At 39.1% G+C, this 23,274-nt stretch overlaps 1 protein-coding gene across 1 annotated transcript in view; it reads left to right on the plus strand.

The window, feature by feature from the left end:
- Positions 1-23,274, plus strand: part of GPR158 (G protein-coupled receptor 158) — a 193,376-nt gene that overhangs the window by 14,625 nt on the left and 155,477 nt on the right. The window contains exon 2 of the mRNA XM_017741540.1: positions 2,712-2,817. Coding sequence (XP_017597029.1) covers positions 2,712-2,817 — 106 coding nt within the window. The remainder of the gene's footprint in view (positions 1-2,711; positions 2,818-23,274) is intronic.

Raw genomic sequence — 23,274 nt, forward strand, 5'->3', positions numbered from 1 at the left:
TAGCCCAAGGTGGGGTTCCATGGCCGGAATGGAACCCCTGGTGGTGGGGGGAGGGGCTGCTGGGGGCACGTGCGCTGCTGCAGTGCAGGGACTTGGCACAAAGGCACTTTGCGTTTTGAGGGGGGGATGGGAAGGGACCAATGCAGCAATACTGAGCGATGCAGGGGGTGGGGTTAAGGAGGGGCCAAGGGTTTTCGCACACGCGGGAAGATATGGAGTACAAGAAGGAGAAGGCAACATGGCGGAGCCAAACATGCGGTCGTGGCCATCTTGGCTGCTACTTAGAGCCAACATGGTGGGAGTTTTGGGGGATTGGGATTAGGGTTTACGGGGAGCTCCCGGGCCAGGGTGATCGGCCCTAGCTCGGTGAGGGGACAGGGGAGACATGGAATGGTCAGAACATTTTCCGATCTCTCCTGAAGGTCAGAGGGAGAGGATCAGAGGTTTCTGTTTCCAGATGACTGAGTGAAACAAAACAAAAGCTAGTTCTTTTTATCTCTCACATGCAAGGACCCCCCATGCATTGCTAAAATTAACTCCCAAACTGGGGGCACTGAACTTGCATCTTCTCTTGTTAGGGATGGGTTCTTTCTTGTGGGGGCTTGACATAAGGCATGGCCTCCTTCACCTCAACAAGAACCCACCCCCAACCCTCCACCCAAACTGAGGCAAAAGGATTAAACTAAAAAGAAAAAACGATCCTCTGAACCAGGCCATTTCCTGGTTCCCTTCTGAAGCTTACCAGCACAAAGAGTCTCCCACTCTCATACCAGACCATCCAGGCTCCTCTTCAGGGCTTGCCAGAAAAGAGAATCAACTTAAGGCACTCAGCGTGGTACATTGCTGTCCAGCTGACCTGTTTTCAAAACCGCTACTTTTCTCAAGGAGCTAATGGCTGTCCCTTCGGTCATCTCGCTGAAATGTGAGCTTTGCGTCGGGGAACTGGCTTCCCAAAGGCAACTGTGCTCTCCTGGGCACCTCTTCTCAGATGCCACACATTGGGCACCATTTGTTGTAGTGCTAGGTTTAGTTTAGCAAGCTGCAGCTTTCCCTGAGAGCTCAGCAGAGCTGCTTAGGGCAGTGCGACCATTGTCGCCCTTCCGTAGTCCATTTCAGACGGCTCCACGGTTTTGCTCTGGCAGCTATCAGCGTTACAACCACTGATGGCAAAGGAGGTGAGAAGGGTCTCTCCTTATATAAGGGTTTCAGAGGACCTTTAATGGTTACATCTTCTCCCGGTGGCCCCCAGAGGCAGAGAGACCTCGTGATCCGGGCGCAGGGGGGGTTTGTCAGATTGCAGGGGCGGTACATGGGCGGAGTTGGGGTACAGGAACCAATAGGTAGGACTCGAGGGAGTGGCCAGGGCTATGGGCAAGGGAAAGTGGGGTGGGGGAACAATATGGGATAGGAAAAGCAGCGGGTGAACAGATCTCCACAAGGGAACATGCTTTGAGGTGAGTGAGGTGTTTCTGAGATAGAGGCTGGGCCATGCCCTTGTTAGTTCGCAGCCTGAAAGAAGGGATGATGGTGTTTGTAGTTGTAGAAGTCCAGACTGTGGAAATGAAAATATCTGTCCCAAGTGGTTGAAATTATTGACTTGAAAGGAATGGTATTCTAGATTTAAGAAATCAACTCAGAGCATTCATCCACTATGAATGAGTTTGTGTAATGATTTAGCACCTCGAAGTTGCATATTGACATTTTTGTCAAGTCTGGACCTCAGCAAAGCAGTCATAGATGACACACACTCACAAAATGATGCTATAAATGTCCTATATCATTCTGAAGAATATGTAAATCTTTGAAGGATTTTTTTTTTTTTTTAAGATATACAACTACAGTCTTGTACCTTTCTTCTGATAATTTTCAAGTTTTTTATAAAATAGTGTGTCCGCTTTGAAATTGGCTTGTTAGGTTTTCTTTCAAAAGAATTTTTGAGGTAAATTGTTGATGATGAAACCTGGAGACGACTTGGTGTAGGACTTACACAATTCAGACAGTCCTTCAGGACCTGTGTGTGTAGGAAACTTTTTTTTTGCTTCACAGACATCAGTGGTCTGTTGCTGGCTTGTGCAACTTTCTGATCTTGTATCAGGTTTTATTGCAGGGCCAGCTGGCAGAGGTGTGGGGAGAGGGGCTTGGATGTTTGCTGGAGGAGGATGTTGAGTTGCAGAGAAGAGGCCTGAATGTCTCTGGAGGCTGGGTTGTCACTGGGGAGAGTACAAAAAAAGGCTTTTGCCAGTTGTTTTGGCAAATAGGATTCCCTGGAGCAAAGGGGAGAATGTAGTTTTTGCTGGACATGGAGTGAGGTGCAGTGCCTGGTTCCTTGCTCTCAGATTTGGCTGGGAAGGTTGCTGGCTTCAGAAAAAGTAGTGCAGGTCTTTCACTGTATTTATTTTGGGTCTTTGCTGCACTCTAAAATGTGAAGGGCATTACACTGTTTGAACATATAACTTGTTCTTAACTGCCACCCTACTCTTAATGTGTTAGATTTACTGAGCTCTTGTCATAATACATCTCAGTAAAGTCTAAAATAAGAATATGTGTCTGTGATGATGGCTCTGGGAGCACAAAACTTCTCTGGTTTTAGACATTTTATCAAATTCCATATTTAGAAGAAAGATGTAGTTCTGCTTTTCAGGCTACAGCATCATAAAAAAGTTTAACCTATTTCTGTAGTTATGTTCAAGGCTGTTTCTCTCTGTTTTCAGAGGTGTTGTCAAAGTCGACATCAATCTGCAGAAGGTGGACATTGACCAGTGTTCGAGCGAGGGATGGTTCTCAGGGACGCACAGGTGTCATCTCAACAATTCTGAGGTACGTCTGTCCCTAAGGGGCCTCACTTCAATAACAAATCTTTACACTGAGTAGTGTTCTGTAGTATAGATGTTATTTATTTTATAGACATTAAATGTGGTTTGTAGGGCTGAAGAAATCTTTCTGTGCGAGGTGTTGTGGAATACATGAGTTTCAGGACTGCCTGCATTTCAGAATTATTGGTGTTAAATAAAACAGAAGCTAAGTTATTGTGAAGAGATAACAGTTACAGGGAAGAAGATTACCAATGAAATGATTTATGAGGTTCTGCTTTGCAAGTCTAACAATTATTTTGCACCCAAAATCAAAATAGGCTTTTAATGTCAGTGTCACTTTCCTTGGACAGCTTTACAAAATATAATAGAAGTAGCTGAAATGCTAATAGTAATTATTCAGAAAAACATGATCTTTTGATAGAGTGATACAGAATAACAGGCAGAATTGGATACTGTAATTCCTTCTCAGTAGAAATGCCAACATTTTGACAGAGCTGGCTAAAATGTTTGTGCTCAGCTCCTTCCTGCTTCCCCTTTCTTCTGAAGGTCTGTGTCTGGTTCCATCTGTCAGCAAATCATAGATCATTCTGCCTGGGAAGTCATATGTGTTCAGTGAAACTTTAAAACAAAATACATTTTGATTTTTCTTTTAATTCTGCCATGTAAAGGTGATTCCCAAGGCACCCATTTGTTTTCTGTGAGAGTAAGCACCTTGTGCTCTTCTGTGCTTTTGGAAAGGACAAAAATAGGGAAAGTTGACATTTGTCTACCAGAAGTTGGGAGCTGTTTGCCTAATTTGCTGTAAAATGCCAATTTATCAAAGCCAAGTCTAAATTTAGGAAAACAGTTGGTTTTGATGAATTCAGCTGCTAACATATTTGAGCAAGAAGAACTCAGAATTTTTGTAAGCTTTTTTTTTTGTATTTTCACTTTGATTTTTTTTTTTCTTGAAATGAGAAATGAAGTCTCTTATCAAAGACTGATTTACGACTAAATATTTCTGTATGTGGAAAAATGTTTTTCTTTGTCAAGTACTTCTTGACTTCTGAATTTGAGGGAATACTTTTTAAATAGCTCATGTTTCTTCCTGGAAGAAAATATTGTTTCCCATGTGATCTGGTAAAGCTTGTTTTTTAATATATTCTAGTTATCCCAAATGTGATTATATACTTTGACAAGTGCTCCTCCTTCTCCTAATGTCTTATGAGCAAAATATTTCAGCAGAGGGGTGGGATTGTAAGTGGCATTTCTGCAGCCAAGAGTAAAAGGGAAAAAAACCCAGTCTTAGGTCTCTTGTGGTTTAGCCCCAGTTGGCAACTAAGTACCATGCAGTCATTCACTCATTTCCCCTGCCCTCACTGCCATGGGGAGGAGAACTGGGGAAAGAAGATAAAACTGGTTGGTTGAGATAAGAACAGCTTAATAATGGAAACAAAATAAAATATAATAACAGTGACAATAAAATATACTATTACTAAAATGATGGAGAAATAAAAAAGGAAAATGAAACCCAAGAACAACCAGTGATGCACAATACCACCTGCTGATCGATGCCTGTCCTGTTCCCCACCACAAGTGACCCCTCCTGCCCAGCTCTTCCCAGCTTATATACTGAGCATGATGTTCCATGGTGTGGAATATCCCTTTGGCCGGCTCAGGTCAGCTGTCCTGGCTCTGCTTGCTTCTTGTGCACCTCCTCAGTGGCAGAACATGGGAAACTGAAAAGTCCTTGACTTAATGTAAGCATTGCTTGACACACTGATGTTTTGGCTGTTGCTGTCAACGTTACTCTCATAGAGAATCCAAAACACGGCACTGTACCAGCAACTGAGAAGAAACTACCACAGCTGAACCCCGGAGAAGTTCCCACGTGCTGCTTTTCATACTTGTTCCTTTGGAATCCACTGTGTAGAATAGGGATAACTTATATAGTTGTGCAACAATGTTTTCCACACAGTTTTGCTTATAAATGCTAATGAAATCATATTTCCTGTGCTCTCTTTTACATACCTAGGAGCAGTTAAAAAAACACCTGCTGATGGTGGAATGCTCTGCCCCCATTTACAAAGTCTGTCTCTAGCAGAGTAGGAAGAGAATGGAGATCTCTGGATTTCCAGTTCTTGTTAAGTTAGACCTTCCTTGCTTGCTTTAGTTTTGTTAGGTGACTTGAGTGTACACTGCAGCATAGACTTTGTGCAGACTGTTTGGTAAGTCTTTGCCATAGTGAATTTCTGATTTGGCTCTGAAAGTGTTTACTGCATAGCCCATACCATGTGGCCAGGCTACCAGTACCATTAAACCAAAGGCATAAAGATCGATACTTCAGAAATATAACTCCCTTCTTCCCTAATGCTTGAAAACATAGAGAGTGACTTAATGAAAGAATAAGAGGAGAAAACCAAAGTAACAGATTAATCAAAATGCTTCTTTGTTTTATATTTCAGTAAATTTTATAGTGGCTAAAATCTACTAGACACATAGCAGACAAATTCTCCTACTTTCTGTGCTGTTCTGAAGTGTTTGTTTTCTAAATAAAAAATTGGCTGAAATGAGGGAGATGGAGGTGCATTACAGTGAATGGAAACATATAGCCAGTGGTCTGTGTGTGCTAGACAGAAAAAAGGGAAGGCATGGGTGGCATCCAACTTCTACCAGAAAATTGAGACTGTTGTTGAAAGTACTGTGTTGCCTTCACATAGTCTGACACAGCAGCACTAGGAGATGATGCTAGCTGTGACACTGAGATTTGTCTTTGGAAGGTCATCAAGAGCAATCTGATTGTGATGGAATAGTAGTGCTAGTCCTTGCTTGGCAGAAAATAGTGTGTGGTTGAGTGATTTAAGAATATTATGACTCAAATAGGCAAAATGCTGAGACATACTAATCTTCCTTTTAATTACCTTCTGTCCTTTGGGTGTTCTGCCTTAGGATTGGTGGCTCTTAAATATCTTGCTTTATGTATGGTGCCCTTAAGTACAAAACAAAAACAAGCACCGAGAACTTTGGATTCCCCATTTTAATTCAACTACCAAATTCCTAGTTTGTAGTGAAATTTTTACCCAATTTCTTCTCTTTTGTGGACAGTAAGCATACATCCCTGATTTCATAGCAGCCTAGATGAACTGGAAGAACAAGAGTACCCTCCTTTAACCTCAGGGTAACTGGACACTGCTCAGCCTAATTATGCAGGAAGTTAGGTGATACTTAACACCGGAAAGCCAAATCACAGCTATGACTAATGTCTACTTCAGTTGTGACCTTGTAACCCCTTTTTTTTTTTTTTTTTGTTTGTTTGTTTGTTTGTTTGTAACTGGATTGGCCACAAAGAAGCTGATGGCCAGGCATTACTTATGTGTGAGAGAGCTATGTTCTGCTTCCTGCCTTTTACCTTGACTCTGAAATAGGCAACAGCTTCCCCAAAAGCTATTGGGCAAGAGATATGGGTTCTCTGGGGCTGCAACAAGTATGACAGGTAATATCTGCAGAGTTAGAAATAATGAAGTTGGGTAGATCATAAAATGATGCAGACCATTCTGAAATTAACAAACAGAAGAAGTGTAGTTACCCAGTAACAAATGCAAAGTAATTTCATTGTACAATATACAGTAAAGGCTGGTTATAGGAGTAAGAAAACATGCACTTTTACCCTGTTTGAAATCCTTGAAGACTTTTATTATATTGGATTTCCTCTCCAAGAAGCTGACAGCAGCTGCTGGCACTTTTAGTAACAACTTTAGAGTCCTTGTTGAGACGCCAACAATAATGTCAAGGCTGAGGAGCGTCTGAAGAAATCAGCTGGTGTGGCCCCTTGAGCTTGGCTGAATCCTTCCAGCCAGCAGCATCAGTCTGTGAGCAGTGGCAGCAGCCCCCACACTGCTCCCCCAGCCTTAATGAGCCTGCCAGCAGCTTGCAATGTGAGACAGGCTCAGCTGAGATCCCTTTGGGTTTCAACAGTATTCCACAAATGACAGCGTGCAAAAATATCTAGAGGAAATGAGGGAGGCAGAGTAAACAAGAAAGCTGCGCTGCTGTCTGTATACAGTGTCTGCATATCTGTGTTTGTAGAAGGATGCATAGGCCTACTGTGTGTGTATTTATTCAGCACAAACACAAAACCATTTGAGAAGGGAAAACAAATGAGCAGTACAGCCAAAATATTTTTTCCATTGTTTAGCAAAACATTTAGGACCATCATATTTTATTATACTGCATGCAGGGTTACAAGCAACTGAACAAGTTGGGGGGGGCTGATTAAAGATAGATTTGTAATGGGGACTGAGTTGGGAGGGGGGGGGAACCTAATGCTTTCCAGGTTTTTCAAGCAAATGCTTTTCAGTGCCCTTGTCAGACTGGGAAAAGGCTATTAATATGCACAGTCTGTGGGAGGGGAAGCATGGCAAGAGATTAGCATCTGAAGTTATAACCCAGTGGGTCATATTCGGTGTCATTGATTTTGCTTATTACTTGCATGTATTTTCTGTCCTATCCATTAGGAAAAGTGCAGTCAGAATTAGAAGAATTAGAAAGGAAAGATGTTTGGTGATTCAGTCTGAGTGAATGGGTTTATGGACTATAGTTAGATTCTAATTTGGAAATAATAATCATTCTTGAAGCTACAGATTGCATCTAAGACAGGACAAGAGAAGTACCCAACCAGAGCAGAGAGCATTGTCTTAAAACATCTTTAGTGATAGAAAACAAATTCTAAATGCTATATCAATTCCTGGGCTGAAGGGGAAATCTAAGGCAGAAAGGGCAGTGGCTCATTTCAGTATGCAGGTAAAGGAAACATAGCCAGCACTTCTTGGATTCAGAAGCAGACAGGTGTATCTGTTCTCTCCAAGAGCTCAGGGTATTTGAAAAGCTTGCAGTAGACACAAAGAACATTTTGGATGCTATTTTAAAAATAACTGCATCATCTGCATTCATGGGAAAAGTCCCCTTATGACAGTAAACCAAATCTAATCTGGCACTCCCCCAGACACTGTTACATAAAATAAGGTAGAGGTTTGTCAGAGTTCTCAGTGATAAACAAGGTGCTGTGGAAACCAACTTTCAGTTTGAGGAAAAGCCAGGTTGCTTAGCTACAGCATCTTCGCTTCTAAGACTAAAAATTTAAATGAGTCTGTTGTGCAGGAGCTAATCTTGGTTATCAATGTTTTCTTCAAAGAAGAAAACCTTTGCAAAAATTCCTTTCATCCTAGTTAGCTGTCTTAACTTGAGCATTTAAGTTCATCTGGGTCAATTCTATTTGCTTCCGGTTTTCCCTCCCCCAGACTTAAAACATGAAAAGGGGTAGATGGTTGGCTGAATGATGTTGTCTGTCAAATTAAAATAGCAGGGAGATATTTGTTTTTTCTTGCATATGACAGATGATGGTAGCATTGCATCCATTCCCAGTTCTTTCAGGTCTATGGCTGCAGTTTTTGGATCTTTCTCTGCTGAGTAGAGCATCCTGTTAGGCAATGCTGATTAGTTGAACTGGTGCTTCTTCCCATTGTGTTTGGGAAGGGAAGTGGTGAGGCCCAGAAGTTTAGCTGGCTGGTGGAACATGGCATAATATACCTGGTGGGAGCAGAGGGAGGTTGCAGGGAGGGGAATGGGAAGGAGCTCTTTCCAGGAGAGAGATTGAGAAACTGAGGCTGGAGCAAGAGAAGGAAGATCAGGGTGTATTGGGAGGCACAGAAAACCTTAAGTGAGGAGCCTGGGGACTGTAACCAGGCAGCACCATTCTCATGACAGACTGGCTGTGAATTCCCTTTCCCACATGTGAAGTGGCAGAAGCTGTATCAAATCCAGGCATAAACAGAGCACGGCTTCATTCATTCATTCCTGTTTTGACACTGACCATGCTGTAATCAAACCTCTCCTGATGGGAGAGAGTTTTTAAAGTCCTTGCCAGGAGTTCCAGAGACAAACGGGACTCTCAGCCTTCGCTGCTTCTTGATAGTTGTTTATTAAGTCTTATCAGAGAAAAAGAGTCACTAGCATGATCCAGACATAGCACAAAGCAGGGAATACAGGAGAAAGCTGAATTATCAAGATTACATGGCCTTTTTAAAGATAAATTAGCCAATGGTTACTAAAAATGTACATTATTTTTACTTTTCTACCAATTATTTAATGACACAGCCAGGAACTGCAGAATTCTTTGTCCAATCATCCCAAACTACTTTTACTGCAGAATATGGAGGAGTAGAAGAAGAAGAAGGTTTGGAGAACAACAATAATCCATTTTGATGTTTTTTGCTTTTATCTATTTACTACATTAACAAACCCAAAACCTCTAAATTTTTCACCCTGTGACAATCTTGCATAGTAGTCTGTCACCTAATTTACACTAGTGTAGTTTCTAGTTCTTTTCTAATAGTAGGCAGTTTTTCCCATGGACAGAGGTCAAAAGCTGTGTTGTTCAGGGGGGTGAAACCCCTCAAAACAGGCAGAGACATATTCTCTGCACTCTGGGTTCCCACACCATTTCTTATCACTACATTCAGAGGACTGTACAGTATCTGAAAAATGCCTCTAGTAGCATTAAGCACAATTAGATATATGCAATCAGATAAATACACAGCATTTTGATTTCAAAGCATCTGGTCTGGCCCATTCTGTGAGGGATCTGACAGGCTTATCTTGGAAGGTGCCAAGTACTCCCATATCATGTGAGGTAATATAAATACTATTACCCCCATCTTCTAGCTTACCCACAGACAAAATTATTATCTCTAAACTGATGGACTGGAATTGAGCAGTGATTGCCGGGTGTGTGAATTACCTTTTCCAGAGTTTGATTTCTGCAGAAAGGTGTGCCAAGCATATGAGCTGAGAGTCCCGATGTGCTCCAGCCAGGGCTCAGGCTGGATCATCTTCAGAATGGGATTTTGGAGTGCCTCACAGCATGTACTCACACCATGCTTCAGATACTTCCAGCAAGACTTAAGCAACCTGATATATTTTTGAAACCTGCGTCTGATGAGCTTCGTAGTTTTCTTAGTGATCTTGACTTGTGGTAGAATTTTGGTCAAAAACAAAGTCACCCAAACTCCTCTTAGATAAACACACTGTTGCTACACTTGCTGTCATTGCAAAGGACTCAGCTTCCTATGAACTGTGCAGACTGTTCTTGAGTGACACAGTTAACTATCAGTTTACTGCAGACAGTTTTCCGCATTGTTAAAGCAGGAAAATTCTGCTCATGCATACATACTGCAGTTAATTTTTTTTCTTGGGAAAAAACCTGGGTTTTTTTCAAGACTTGAGAAACGGTTAACCAATAGAAAAAACTTATTGTCTACCTTACTTAAAAAAAGCTTTTATCAACTGTAGCAACTGTTTTTCCTGCTTTTTTAATACTTCATGATAGGTACATAAGAGGCAAGTTTAATTTAATCTAGAGAAGAAAGTTCATTCTTTTCTCTATAATAAATTAAAATTAGCTTGGAAACATATTAAAGATCTTGTGATGAAAAACTGGAGACAATTGCTGCTGAATCTTTATATTCAAAACAATGTACTGAATCATAGTTATAATCTTAATGGAAAAAACCTAATTTAGATTTATTTTTAAGCACAATTTTATAGCACTAGACATTCAAATACAGTCATTTTTGTTGGTGACTTCTGGTAGGAGGTAAATGTTCTTTGGAAATGAAAAATGACTGCTTTTGGGTTATCTATGTTTTTTTTAAAATCTCAGTAATTCATATGATTTTTTTCTTCTGGTTTGCATTTGCCAGTACTGATGGCTGTCAGGGACTGGTCTCCTGGAAATTTCTTAGTCTTTACTAACCTACTTAGCATCATCTTTTGTGTTTCTTTAATACTTTCTTGCCCTTTCCTGTTTGAGATCGTGAATGTACTAAGCATCAGTACCAACATGGGAATGATGGTACATTTGATTTTTGATCTTCAGCTTTTTGAGTATTACTGCCTTTCTGTGTTTTGGCTATTCCATAAGCCATTGCTGAGCTTCATCCTACTGCATTTCTGTATCTTTATTCATCTCCTATAAGGGTTTTATTCTTTCTGTCAATGAAAAGAAAAACACTTCTTCCCAACATCTTATGCGGATAAACTTCTTGAGATAAATATTTATTGTCTTTGATTATTGGTGAGCGAAAGTAGATACTGCTTAGAGGACAATCAGACAATTTAATATTTGTTATACTGAGCTGTTTATTTCTTGGTGCAGGATCAGAATCCCTCTGAAGTTAAATTTGGTCCCCAGATTTACCATAACTATTCTCAAGGCAACCAGTTTTCATTTACTTTCATGAAAGAAGTAGTATGATTTGCTTACTGAGCTCTACTTTTTTTTGTCAGAATGTAATAGCTACTATTTTTCACCACCAATCCCATCTAAACATTCTAATGATTTTTTCCTCTTTCAAATACAGTTGGCTAGGGGGAAAAAAGTATTCCTGAAGTGGTATAACCATGCATTCTAATTTAAGCAAAGTGAGTCCCATATCTTTCATCTTAACCAGTTATAGTCTTACCGTTACATTTTAAAATAAAACTAATTACATTGGCTTGACCTGAGAAACAAATTGAACTTTCTCTATAGCTAATAAATTGAAATATTTGCAACCCTCAAATATTTTTGTATGTTTTATATTAATGTTTATTTACAGCTAACCTGTTTGTGAACATCATATAAATGCATGTGTTTGAATGTCTATCTATACATGTACTTGGAGCTGTGAATTGCTTGGTCCTTTGCACAGAAGCATTCTGCCAGAGCAGCTTTGTGCTGAGATGTTACAGAGGCTGGGGGGATACTGGTCCTTGTCTTGCACCTCACCCCATGCACCAGGACAGGCTGTAGGGCTGAGCAGCTCGGAAGCAGCTTTATGAAAAAGTCTCAGGGGGTCCTGGCAGGGCACTATGTTGACCATGAACCAGCAGTGTGCTCTTGAGGCCAACAGCCTCAGGGGCTGCATTAGGCAGAGCTTTGCCAGCTGGTCAAGGCCTCCTCTGCAGGGCTGTGTCCACTTCTGGGCTCCTCAGTTCATGAGACATGGATGCTCTGCAGGGAGGGCCACCACAATCGTGAAGTGTTTGGAGCATCTGTTGAATGAGGAGAGGCTGACCAAGCTGGGACTGTACAGCCTGGAGAAGAGAAAGTTTTGGGGATTTTCTCTGTGTGTAAATACCTGATGGAAAGGTGTAAAGGAGGTAGACAGACTCTTCTCTGGGGTAGTCAGTGACAGAGTAAGATGTAGTGCTTCAGACTGAAGCAATATAAAACCCCCATTTTTTGATTACACTGTGAGAGTAGTCAGGCACCAGAACAGGTTGTCCACAGTTGAGATGGAGTGTCCACCATTGGTGATGTTCAGAACCTGGATATATGTGGCCTTGGGCAACTTGGTTTAGCTGAGCCTGCTCTGAGTAGAGCTTGAGACTGGATGGTTTTCAGAGATGCCTTCCAGGCTCAGCTGCTCTGTGATTCTCTGGTCAGCTGCTCTTTCATCCTTCACATGATTCAGTTTTCCTGTCTGATTTATGTTCAGAAAACATGGCATCCCTTTTGAGCTTTGCATTTCTGCACTGCTTTATTTATATTTATGTCAAAACTCTCTTCCATGGCCAACTGCTTTTGCTCATCACTTTTTTCTTTTAAACTTCTAATAAGTGTATGAAGATGTGTGTGTAAGTTTCTTGAGAAGTCTTTTGCTTTAGACACTTTTTCTAGAACAAGTTCAACACTTTCCTTCTACTACAATAGAAGAAAGGGAGTCAGTATATCCAGATTCTTATTTTTTTTTAAGATGATAGCTGTAACCATTTCAACTTACTTACTTTCAGAACTTCTAGGAAAGTTGATTTAGTAGAGAAAACACTAAATTTTGAATTGTACTGGCTTCCTACTTGCACAAGGTTTGAAACACCTTTATCCCTTCATATATATTATCTAAGTATCTAATGGTTAAATCTTTGAGTGGAGAAAAGATCTAAAATATAGATTTGGTGGTGCATTTAATTGGATGACAAATGCTGCATTATAAAATGTGAGTTTTCCAAATAAACTACAATGTATAGAATACTGTCATAGAGTTAGAGAATTGCTAGGGACTTTTAGTAAATTGTTATAGGCTCTTTTGAAATTAAGACACTTTGATACTTGTTTTCATCCTAAAATGCAGTGAAAGAACACCAGCAGTGTTTAAAAAGTGTTAATTTTGAAATATGAAGACCGTGCAATTTCCTGAATTAACATGTTTAAAAAGTGTTAATTTTGAAATATGAAGACATGCATTTCAGGTAGATTCTTTAGGAAATTGTATAATTTGAAAGACTGATAAAACTTGATCAAAAATTGTGATTAAATTAATGTCTTAAGGGCAGAAAGTGAAAAAAATACACTTTGAGAGTGTCCTGTTGTATGGTAACAGCAGAAGGCTTTGTGATACATTTTGAGCGTTTCTAGAAACCTATCTAAACATCAAAGCCACACCAAATGCATGTCTTTTTTTTCCCTCTTGAAAAGTTTAGAAAGTTTTGATACTATTTGTCCAGTTCTATTGCTAATCATATCTATCTTATGCTGTTGGATATTCATTGGGTTATTTCAGTTCAGCTGAAGCAGCTTGTCTCTCTTCCAAGAAAGGAAGTCAAATAAAGCAGCACTCTAGAACTTGTGAACTTTTACCAGACATGATAAAACATCATTACCTTCCAATATGTACAAGACGTGGCACAAATTGGTTTTAAGCACGTGAGAGCAAATATTTGCCCTGTAGAGCTTAAACTCCATAATTAATATTGTTCCACTGCCCTTCAAAGTAAATACTGCATGACACTGGCTGAAGAGGCATTTCTTGGTAGCTTAGGTATACAGAATTTTTGTATGGATAATTAATATACGATGCGTGTTTGAAATAAATGTCTAAATAAAATGCTGCCATCATCCTGATATGAATATTCTGGAATATTTTTGTGAAAAATGGCAAGACTGATTTTTTTTTTTTTCTTGGTAGTAGAATAAACTTTAATTTTTAAATTTGAGTTTTCTTTCAGGATACAGCTCCATAATGATGATTGCTTTCTAAGGGACCATTTTATTGCTACACAGAGTGTGAACTATAAAAAGCAAATTCTCATGAAATATTATTCAGTAAGCTACTTAAGGAAGAAATATTTTTGCATGTTTAATGCACATTTCAGTTATGTTTCATATCCATAGGTGATTGAGAGTTGCTTTTAATTATGCATAAGTAGATTATTCTAACTGCTTTCTAACATTGTTTAAAAAAATGGTACATTATAGCAGTCATTTTTGTTACAAGTGTAACCTAACATATTTTCTTTGGTGATTACATGATTATATGGAGAGACATTTTGCATCTTTGTCATTGTGTTATACTGCAGCAAGTTTAAGTGTTTCCCCTATTTGTGTATCTTTGTAACACTGCTAAATGGTGAAAATGTTGAAATACATGTAATAGAGATGCGTCAGCTTTGAAGTCTTTACTTCTCACTGAATTTTCCATAGGCTTTACGTTAATTCTGTGTTTGAATTTGTACGTGTGAACACGAGAAATGGCTGCCAAGCTGGCGTGTATGGAAAGCACTGAGTATGTCACTGGGACCCTGGGGCCACAGCAGCTGTCCCCATAAACTGGGGCTACAACCTTGCAAGTCCTATCAAGGAATGATGGAAGAAGAGGAGGGCTTAAAAAGCATGAATTCTATATTCAGCTGTATACTTACCTTTTTAGTAAGAGTCACATGAAATAATACCATTGTTGCCATTAACTTCTTATAATGAAAGAATACCTCACTTGTCCATTGTAAGCATCAAGCATTTGACTGTGCTCTTGCTCCACTCCATTTGTTTTCTCCAAAGATATAAACACTGTTACAAAGAACAGTCCTTGTGTTTTGTGAGGTTTTTTTTCCATATTATTTCTTGCCTTAAGTCCCAAATAATTTTGGGTTGCAAGCGTGAGAATGTTTGTAATTGTCCATTCAGACCATCCATAGCTGTGTGAGTTTATAGAAATAGCTTTACCTTAGGAATTGGTCTTCCAGTCTGTAGCATGCAGGCATTTCTCACTAATATCATTTGAATCCTTGTTTGGTCCTGAAGAACAGAGGCAGTGTAACCTGTGATCTTGGCAGAGAGGAGTGGAGCTGCTAACCTGTTGTGTTGGCCCTCAGAGCTCCAGTTGTGCTCTGTTCTGACACCAGCATTTTTGAGGGCATACTCTGTAGAGAGACATTTTAGATCCTGGAGGGAGAATGAAGGCAGGTGGGATATGTTCTTCCCTCCATTCAGGGGGTCATTCTCTCTATCACATTTCCAGGTACTATTGATCTTTATGTTCAATTTAACCATCAGTACAAGCAACACACTCTTAGTAAACACTGTCCTGTGGACATGATCCAAATTGTTACATCAGTCTGGTTTCTGGCAGGCATTCATTCTGAGTCCTGTGGACATGATCCAAATTGTTAACATCAGTCTGGTTTCTGGCAGGCATTCATTCTGACTTCTGGAGTACCTTTGTGCAGGTTAAAAGAGGTCTTTTTCTGCTTTTTCTTTTTGAAAGGATGTTACCAATAATTATTTTTGCCTTTTGATACAATGTCATAATTGAGACAATCAGGCCCTTTTTTTTTTACCTTCTCCCCCTACCAAATCCCATACCACGTGTTGTCTTTTTGGAAAAAAAAAACCCCAAACAACTGCATAAATTTTTCTTAAGTATGCAGTCTTATTTTAGATTGGAGTCTCTACTTAGCTTAGCCTCAGGTTTAGATTGTGTTCCTTGTTTTGGGAAGTACGCAGATGTAAATACTAACCTGTGTGCAACTCTGCCTTAAATCTGGTTTTGCTATTCTCCTCTCTGGATTGACTGAAAGGCTTTAGAGTCACAGCCTATTATTTATTTTGCCCTGATGACTGTCAGTGCAAATATCCTGATGCTGGGGATATTTGCATTGTTAACCAGGAAAATCAAGTACAAATATGGCCCAACTGCTTTTCTGCCTGGTGTTTAAATGCAGACTAGATACCTTCCTGGAAAACCCTTATTGGCCATTCCCATGCCATTGGGATCCAGACAGAGATGTTTTATTTGAATTCATGTGGTCTGTTATTGTAGGTGGTCAGATTATATCATCTAATACTTGCTTTTGTCTTAAAATATACTGTAAAGTCTCAGAAGTGATGAATCATTTCATCGTAGGTATCTTGGTGCTGTGCTTCTCCTGGGGAGCACCACTGGACTGGTCACATCTCTTCCTGAAAATAGCCTGTAAGAAGAAAAACAACAACTCAATTTTGGATGCCTGCCTGATACTGGCTGTTTGGCTTTTACAGAGGAAATGCTGCAGACACGAACTGAGTGCATTTTCTTCAGGACAGATAAAAGAAGCACCCCAGCTTTTTAAAAGCAGCTTGCAGAGTTTGCTCATTCACCTCTAATCACTGTGGCCATCTCTAAGGAAAAAGTTCTGAGTCAGAACTGTGAACTTAGACTAATTTTTTTTTTTTTCGCTATTTTTCTCTACTTGTTTGAAGTAGGTTCTCCCTTAAAATGCTATTAGCACTGATCTTGTGAGAGTTGACTCGAGAAACTGTGCTCTGACTGGCAGGAAAAGGTTACGTATTGGAGGGTTAGTGCATTGTCAAAACACCTAAAGATATTTAATTGCTTCAAAAGTGACTGCCAAGTAGAACCTCATTTTTAGCTTACTGTCCTTATACAAGAACTAAGTTAATGGCATAGCTTTCAGGGACAGAGGCTGACAGTAATTCAACTAATGCTAACATTAGTTGAATGTATTCATGAATATTTTCAATGAAGTCATGAGAGAGAGCAGTTAGTTTCCAAGCTTCCTATCCCTTTTCCTGGACTTGAATACAGTCTACTTGATTACCTCTTCTAGTCTGATTTACAATTGTTTTTAGGAACATTTACTTCCGTGACAATAAACGTGTCTGTGTTCCTTTTTTTTGTGATGTACAACCCATCACACTTTTTCCCAGTAAAAGTGGACTTTTTAGGCAAGCATTCTTAACATTTGTTTTCACAGCTTCATAGAACTAGAGCAACTCTGGCACATGGTGTCACACTACAACATATATTCTCTTTATCATTTTGCTTGAAGAAACAGTGGCAGGGGCTCTTCCTGTGAAGATTAGATTGTGTCTCAACATTCAGGACCATCAGAACTGAAATCTCGATTAATGGCATTCTGACAGAGACAAACAATTCTTTGGGAGAAAGAGAAGTAGATAAAACCACTATTTTGAAGGAGTGCTGAAAAAAAAATACTCATTTTTGAATGTACATTGAATGTACAGTTTGTCAATACACCCAAGCAAATTCTGATGGAGAAGCCATGTGCTATTGCTTTGTACAACACAGCTCAGCATCTTCTAGGTCACAATGAGAAGATCCTTTCTTAGGGAAAAAACCCCTAGAACTTAAAATTTACAACAGTAAGTAAAATGTGCTTTTATGTATAAGAAGTAATGAGGGAAAGAAATCAGCAGGGTTCTTAGAGGAAAAAAAAATTAGTATAATGAAAGATAAATAACAGGAGCCTCTTGCTTCTAGATGAAATTATTTTAGAGAGTCTAGTGACAATATTAACTAAATAAATCAGATGGGAAAAAAGCCGTTGTATTAAGTTTCAAATATGTAAACTGAGAAAAATGCAGTCCTAGTAATGTAATTGTTTTTTTTAAGATAAGCGAACTACTTTTATTCAGTAGAGCACTCTGTAGAAAGCTATTATATGCAAGTTAAAACTAACTTATGTTTTAGACTCAAAATTTAGACTTGTGTATAAATTTCTATCAGGTAGTATTTTTCTATTGGTAAATGCCTGGGTTTAATGGTAATTTTAGATTAGCTAGAATGAAAGTACTGCTGAAGTAGTTCTGTAATAAGGCTTTTTTTACCCAATAAATATAGTTCTGCCATTACAGGAGACAAGGATTCGTAAGCAATTTTCAGATGAAGCACAGAAATTGAGATGGTGATGAGTACCTGTAAAGTTAGTTTGTCCACATGTGATCTCAGGGTTCTCAACTATACCATGTGCCCACACCCTAAAAACCTACATGAGAGCCACTGTAACAATCTGGGCAGGCCAGGCAGCCCTGCTCAGCTGCTGGACCAAACCTTCTGAGTTCTGTACTGACCTTAAGCACTATTTGAAGGACCAGAGGAATCTGACAACTAATAACTTAGGTTTTGGGATGAAATGAGGGGAAAAAAATATGCTATGGTTGAAGAGTTATGTCTTGGTTTACATCTTTGTCACTGATGTTTGGCTGTAATTTTTTATGGCAGTGGAGTGGCTTCAGTTGAGAAGCAGAAAATTCCTTTCCTACTGCAGAATATCCTAGCAGAAAATTACTGCAGAGGAGCCACAGAAGAAGTGTGTCTTTTGGTTTTGAGGTGAATGTCATCCTTTCAAGGGTATTTTAAAATATTAAAAAAGAAATAAAAAAAGGGGGGGGAGGGGGCATGCAGGGGCAGCTCTAGTACTGCGTGTACCTGCACAGGTATGGCTATTACATGCAGAGTCAACAGAAGCTGGTCTGGGCAGGTGTTTAGTTTTTTCCTCATTGGAGAGCGCTGCCCTTGACTTCAGTTTAGGACTGAACTTTTCATTACAGAACTTTGCTGCTCAAATGACTGAACATTATCAGACAGCCTTTGAATTCATAAAGTAGTGACGAAGACATTTGAAAGCATGTAGAAGTTTCCAGAGCTTTCTAAAATGCTTATTTGGAGAGAAATTACTGTATTAAAAGTTCACAAAAGTATGTGTTGTTTATGGGTAAAAAGACCATGAAGCCATTAAAATAACCTCTCTGAAATACCTTTGTGCTTCTATCCCCTGTGCAAATTCTCTCTTGCCATCTGAGCATAAATGGACACTTGTCTGCCACCTCCTCATGAGTGCTTGAGCTTCACTCATTAAATCAGGCAGAGGTGTCCAGTGATTGGTATCAAGGGGGCAAAATCACCTGTGCTATTTTACAGGTGTACCTAAAATGGCTGGAAGTTCATTAGTATTCTATAGCATCCTATGGCATTTCAAAGGACAGGAGTTCCTGAGGACTTTTTTTGAAGAAGGTGGGAAAACCATTATGTTTTGGTTTTGCTCTGCCTGAGAAGTCAAAGTAGATCAAATAACTCCATTATGCAAACAAGTAACAGATGCATTATTCATCTCTGTCGCTCCCAGTTCATGCATTTTGTATATGATCTATTTCCTTCCATTTAATGAAGAAGATAAAACCCCTGAAGTAGCTCTTTTTTTCTTCTTTTTTTCCCCCCTTTGTATTTTAAGTGTTCTTGCTGGTGCTGTCTGGTAAAAAGTCAAATCAGGGTCAGGGTGTCCAGTTTGCCCAAAGTGAAAAGGCTGGACCTACTTTTAATTCAGGACTTAAGCAGTGGACACAAATCTTGAGATTTGTTTTACTGCTACAGTTGGTAATGGATACATAATTGCATACCTGGATGGAATGAGAAACACTTGATTTGAGAATCAGGCATTCTAAGAAAGAACCCAACTGAACTGTGTGGCAGGGAGCATATCTTTCTGCTTGTTTCACATTTCACTCTTACCTTGACCGGAGGAATTATAGAATACTGGAAGATTAATACTGATAGGCTGACAAAGGGTTACATTTTCCCCTTGCTTACACAGGGTTTACTTGAATGTGACTGCACAGATTCCAAGGAATTGCTTCTGAGTTAGACTGAATTCATCACCAAGCCTTGTGTTCCTGAGCAATTTCACCCTAAGGCATTGGTCTAGCAACTGGCATGTGTAAGGTGTTTAGTTTCTCCAAAAGTCTCACAGCGTGACTCAGAGGTTTTTAACATTATTGCTCCTTCCCTTCTTTGCTGTTTCATATTTGTGCCTACTACCTAATTTCTGTGGTCGTGATATTTTGCATATTTTCTACACTCTAACTTCTACCCATCCGAACTCAAGATCTCAAAATTAATGTTCTCTGGCTTCTTTATATGACACAAAATCAGGTTTATGTTTGTCCAGCTATGTTAGTGTATTGTATAGATACCAAGGATCTAATTCAGAAATAAGAATTAAATTCATTTCTCTACCTGAAACTAAAGTACTTTAAGGAGGAGCATCTTTCTCTGAGGTTTTGTGTGTGCTACTGCTAAAATTAGGGGGAAGGATTTCCTGAACTTTCTTTGCACCCAGGTCTACTGCAGGACCAAACTTATGAATAATTTGAACAATACAGTACTGTTTAACATTGAGTATTAACTGCAGATATGTATCTTAACAATTTCCAGTACAGTGTTTTAATGTCCCAGGTGTTGTTTTGAACTTGCTTTTCCCAAGTATTTTTATGCACTTTGCCTACAGTATTTTTCAATTAATCAGTAGGTAGCAATACCAGTAGTGAAAGGTAAGCAAACCAATATGTCCATGTAGTCTGTGAAAAGGCTACCAGGGCTTACCCTGTATGGTTGACTGTACCAAGATGGAATTTTTATTTATGAACCATTACTATAATTAAATTACTTTTTTTTTTTTAATTTTCTTTTTTCAGTTTTTGTATTTCCCCCAGAAAATAAGAAAAGGAGGTCAGGAAGCATGACTATAAATACACAAACTGTTTTTGGAAGCAGAGCTCATCTCTTAGGGACTTTGAAAGTTCAGTTCCTTTGTGACAGGTGCTGAGCAGTCTAAATATTCTTTTCCTAAGAATGTAGTGAAAAATTAAGGAATTGCTTTTCTTAGGAATTTAATTACAATTATCTGTGTTGTCTTGAGTGGCTGTAGGGTAGTTAGACCTTAATGATCTTATTTTAAAAAATCCCACAATGTTAGGAAAAAAGGCTTGAAAGCCTTGTTTCAGTATAACAGTGCAAACAACAATATGAGAATCAGCAATAAAGGAGCCAACAATTAGGATGAAGACTGACCTTGAATCTTTTCTCAGATCGGTTCAAGGTCCTAGATCAGACCTCTTCTTCCCAGAGAAGTTGTGGATGTCCCATCTCTGGAAATGTTCAAGGCCAGGTTGAATGAGGCTCTGATCAACCTGATCTAGTGAAAGGTGTCCCTGCCTATGGCAGCAGGCTTGGAACAAGATGACCTTTAAGGTTCCTTCCAGCCCAAAGCTGTTACATGATTTCATGATCAGGAACACATTAGGAACAGGACAGAAGGACTTCAATGGTACTGAAATGCCACCTTAATTTTCAGCGCAAGCTTAAGTGCATTCCTGATATGAAGTCTGGCTTGTGAGTGACCGAAGAAATGGGGTCAGCACACTGTAAAATGTGTCTTCAATCAGAAAAGTCTACAAGAGCATCTCTTTGGATTTGTGGGTTACCCATCCTTGTACTGAATTTTTTATATGCCTCCAGGAGGAGACTTGTAATACTGAAAAGGATTGTTTGATAAGCAAAGGTATTTTCACATTTTAATAAGGATATAAGTGACAAAAGTTGACATAAGTGACATAAGACAACTTTCATTTGCCTGGCTCAGTTAGCAGCAGTACCAAAAAAAGATAGGTAGCACAAAATTTGGAGCAGTTTACACAAATTTAAACAGCTCTTTATGCTGCCTGGTGAGGTACAGGCAGGTGAGTTGTTCCTGGTCGTGCTGAAGACGTGATTTCCTGAGTGTTGCATAAATACATGCAGGACACCACACCTCATAAGTAATGTCCAAAAAGTATGAACACTATCAAGAGAAAAATACCTGAGGAAAATACCACAATGGGTGGCGTAGCCTTGTCTGTGGTAATCAAATGGATGTGTCAGCATTTGTCTCAGTAGTTGGACACTAAGTAATTTAATTATGTCTGGCAGACACAAAGCAAGCCATTTTTATTTGAAGACTGATCAAGGCATACAAAGTATGCTAAGAGTGCTTATATATCATCTAGTGGGCTTGGTGAGACTCTTCAGGAAAGGAAAACCATGTTTAGAGTTTGTTTCATGGTGGGAAGGGACAGTAACAGAGGTTTGCGGAATTCAGGGATGGGTTGAGCCCTGTCGATTTGTTATCTACTGGGAATCTCTGCAGTCTCTCTTCTCTGGCAAAAATGATATTTTCCCTACTGAGTAAAAGTCACATTTTTTGACTTGTCAGCATTGTCACAATAGTAGAACTGATTATTAGTTTTAATAGATCAGAAAGAAATACTAGAATTTTCTTACTGATGTGGGTCACTGTCTCTACCATTGCTCAGTAAAAATGCGTACATCTTTCTATGTACACAGAAAGATGTGTATCACAGCTTTGTTGTTAGAACCATGATGAATATAAAGTTAATGAAATACAGAACAATTTCCATTGCATTCTCTGAGAAAGATGCTTATTGCACTTCTCTACTTTAGTTGCACCTCAATTCACAGGCAGCTCTAATGGGTATAGTGAGGTGATATTGGAAAAAAGTGCTTTTTAATGTAAGACTTGTGGAACCTAGGAATCCTGATTTCTTTGTCACACAATATAGAGTGTATTTTAAAACATCAATTTTTGTTTAATTAGAAATTATTGAAAGCTATTTTCAAGCTTTTTTTTTTCTTTTATCCTTCTACTTTCAGTCTCCCATCTTGGCAGTCTTCAGGTTTCTTAAAATATAGAAATATTTCAGTCTGAACATTACTTTTTGCAAAGTCTGGTATTAGCTGATTCCAAGGGATTCCTTGCTGAAAAAAGAAAGAAGAATATTTACTGGGTGGTTAACACAGATAAGATCTATTGCCCTCTGCATCCGCAGCTTGTTCTGATTAAGATCAGTTATCTTGCCATTGGATAAAGATTTATTTTTCATTAAGGTTTCTTAAGGGCAAGAAAAATATCTGATTTTATGTGTCTCTTTTTGGCTTCTAAAATAATTTATTTCTATCTCTTTTTTTTTTTTTTTTAATGAATAGTGATGCTGATTTATTTCTTAGGAGGAATGATTCTCATTGTCACCCTAGTCACAACTAGCCTTAACTATCATGAACATTAAAAGCAGACTTATATTTTTCAGTCAAAAAACCCTAAGGGATTCTGCCATCCATTTTTACGGAAGGAATAGCCATATTCCATCAGTCTGCTGTTACTTTTATTTCAGATTGTTTTTCTCTGGCTCTCAGGAAAGTTTTCATGGTTGTGTTCACTGTATTATTGTAATAAACTGGAGCTGCTCTTTCACAATCTCCTATCTCTGCAGAACACAAAGACTGTAAGTATTTCAAGGTGAAGCAAACAGAAATCAAAGGCACCAGCTGAATTACTGAGAGAATTAAAAATCGTTGAGTGGTAGCAGGCAGAGGGCCTGAACAAGAAGCATTCTCGTCTTATGTTATTACTGAAAGAGAGTACCCCAGGCTTTTTTTGTTACATCTTTTGTGAAACAGTTCGGTGCAGTAATTTCCTGAGAAAAGAAGGCAAAAACCAAAACCCACTTCTGCAGCACAGGTTCACAGAATCACAGAAT

The sequence above is a fragment of the Corvus brachyrhynchos genome, unplaced genomic scaffold, assembly GCF_000691975.1.
Source record: "Corvus brachyrhynchos isolate BGI_N302 unplaced genomic scaffold, ASM69197v1 scaffold167, whole genome shotgun sequence".
Lineage (NCBI taxonomy): Eukaryota > Metazoa > Chordata > Aves > Passeriformes > Corvidae > Corvus > Corvus brachyrhynchos.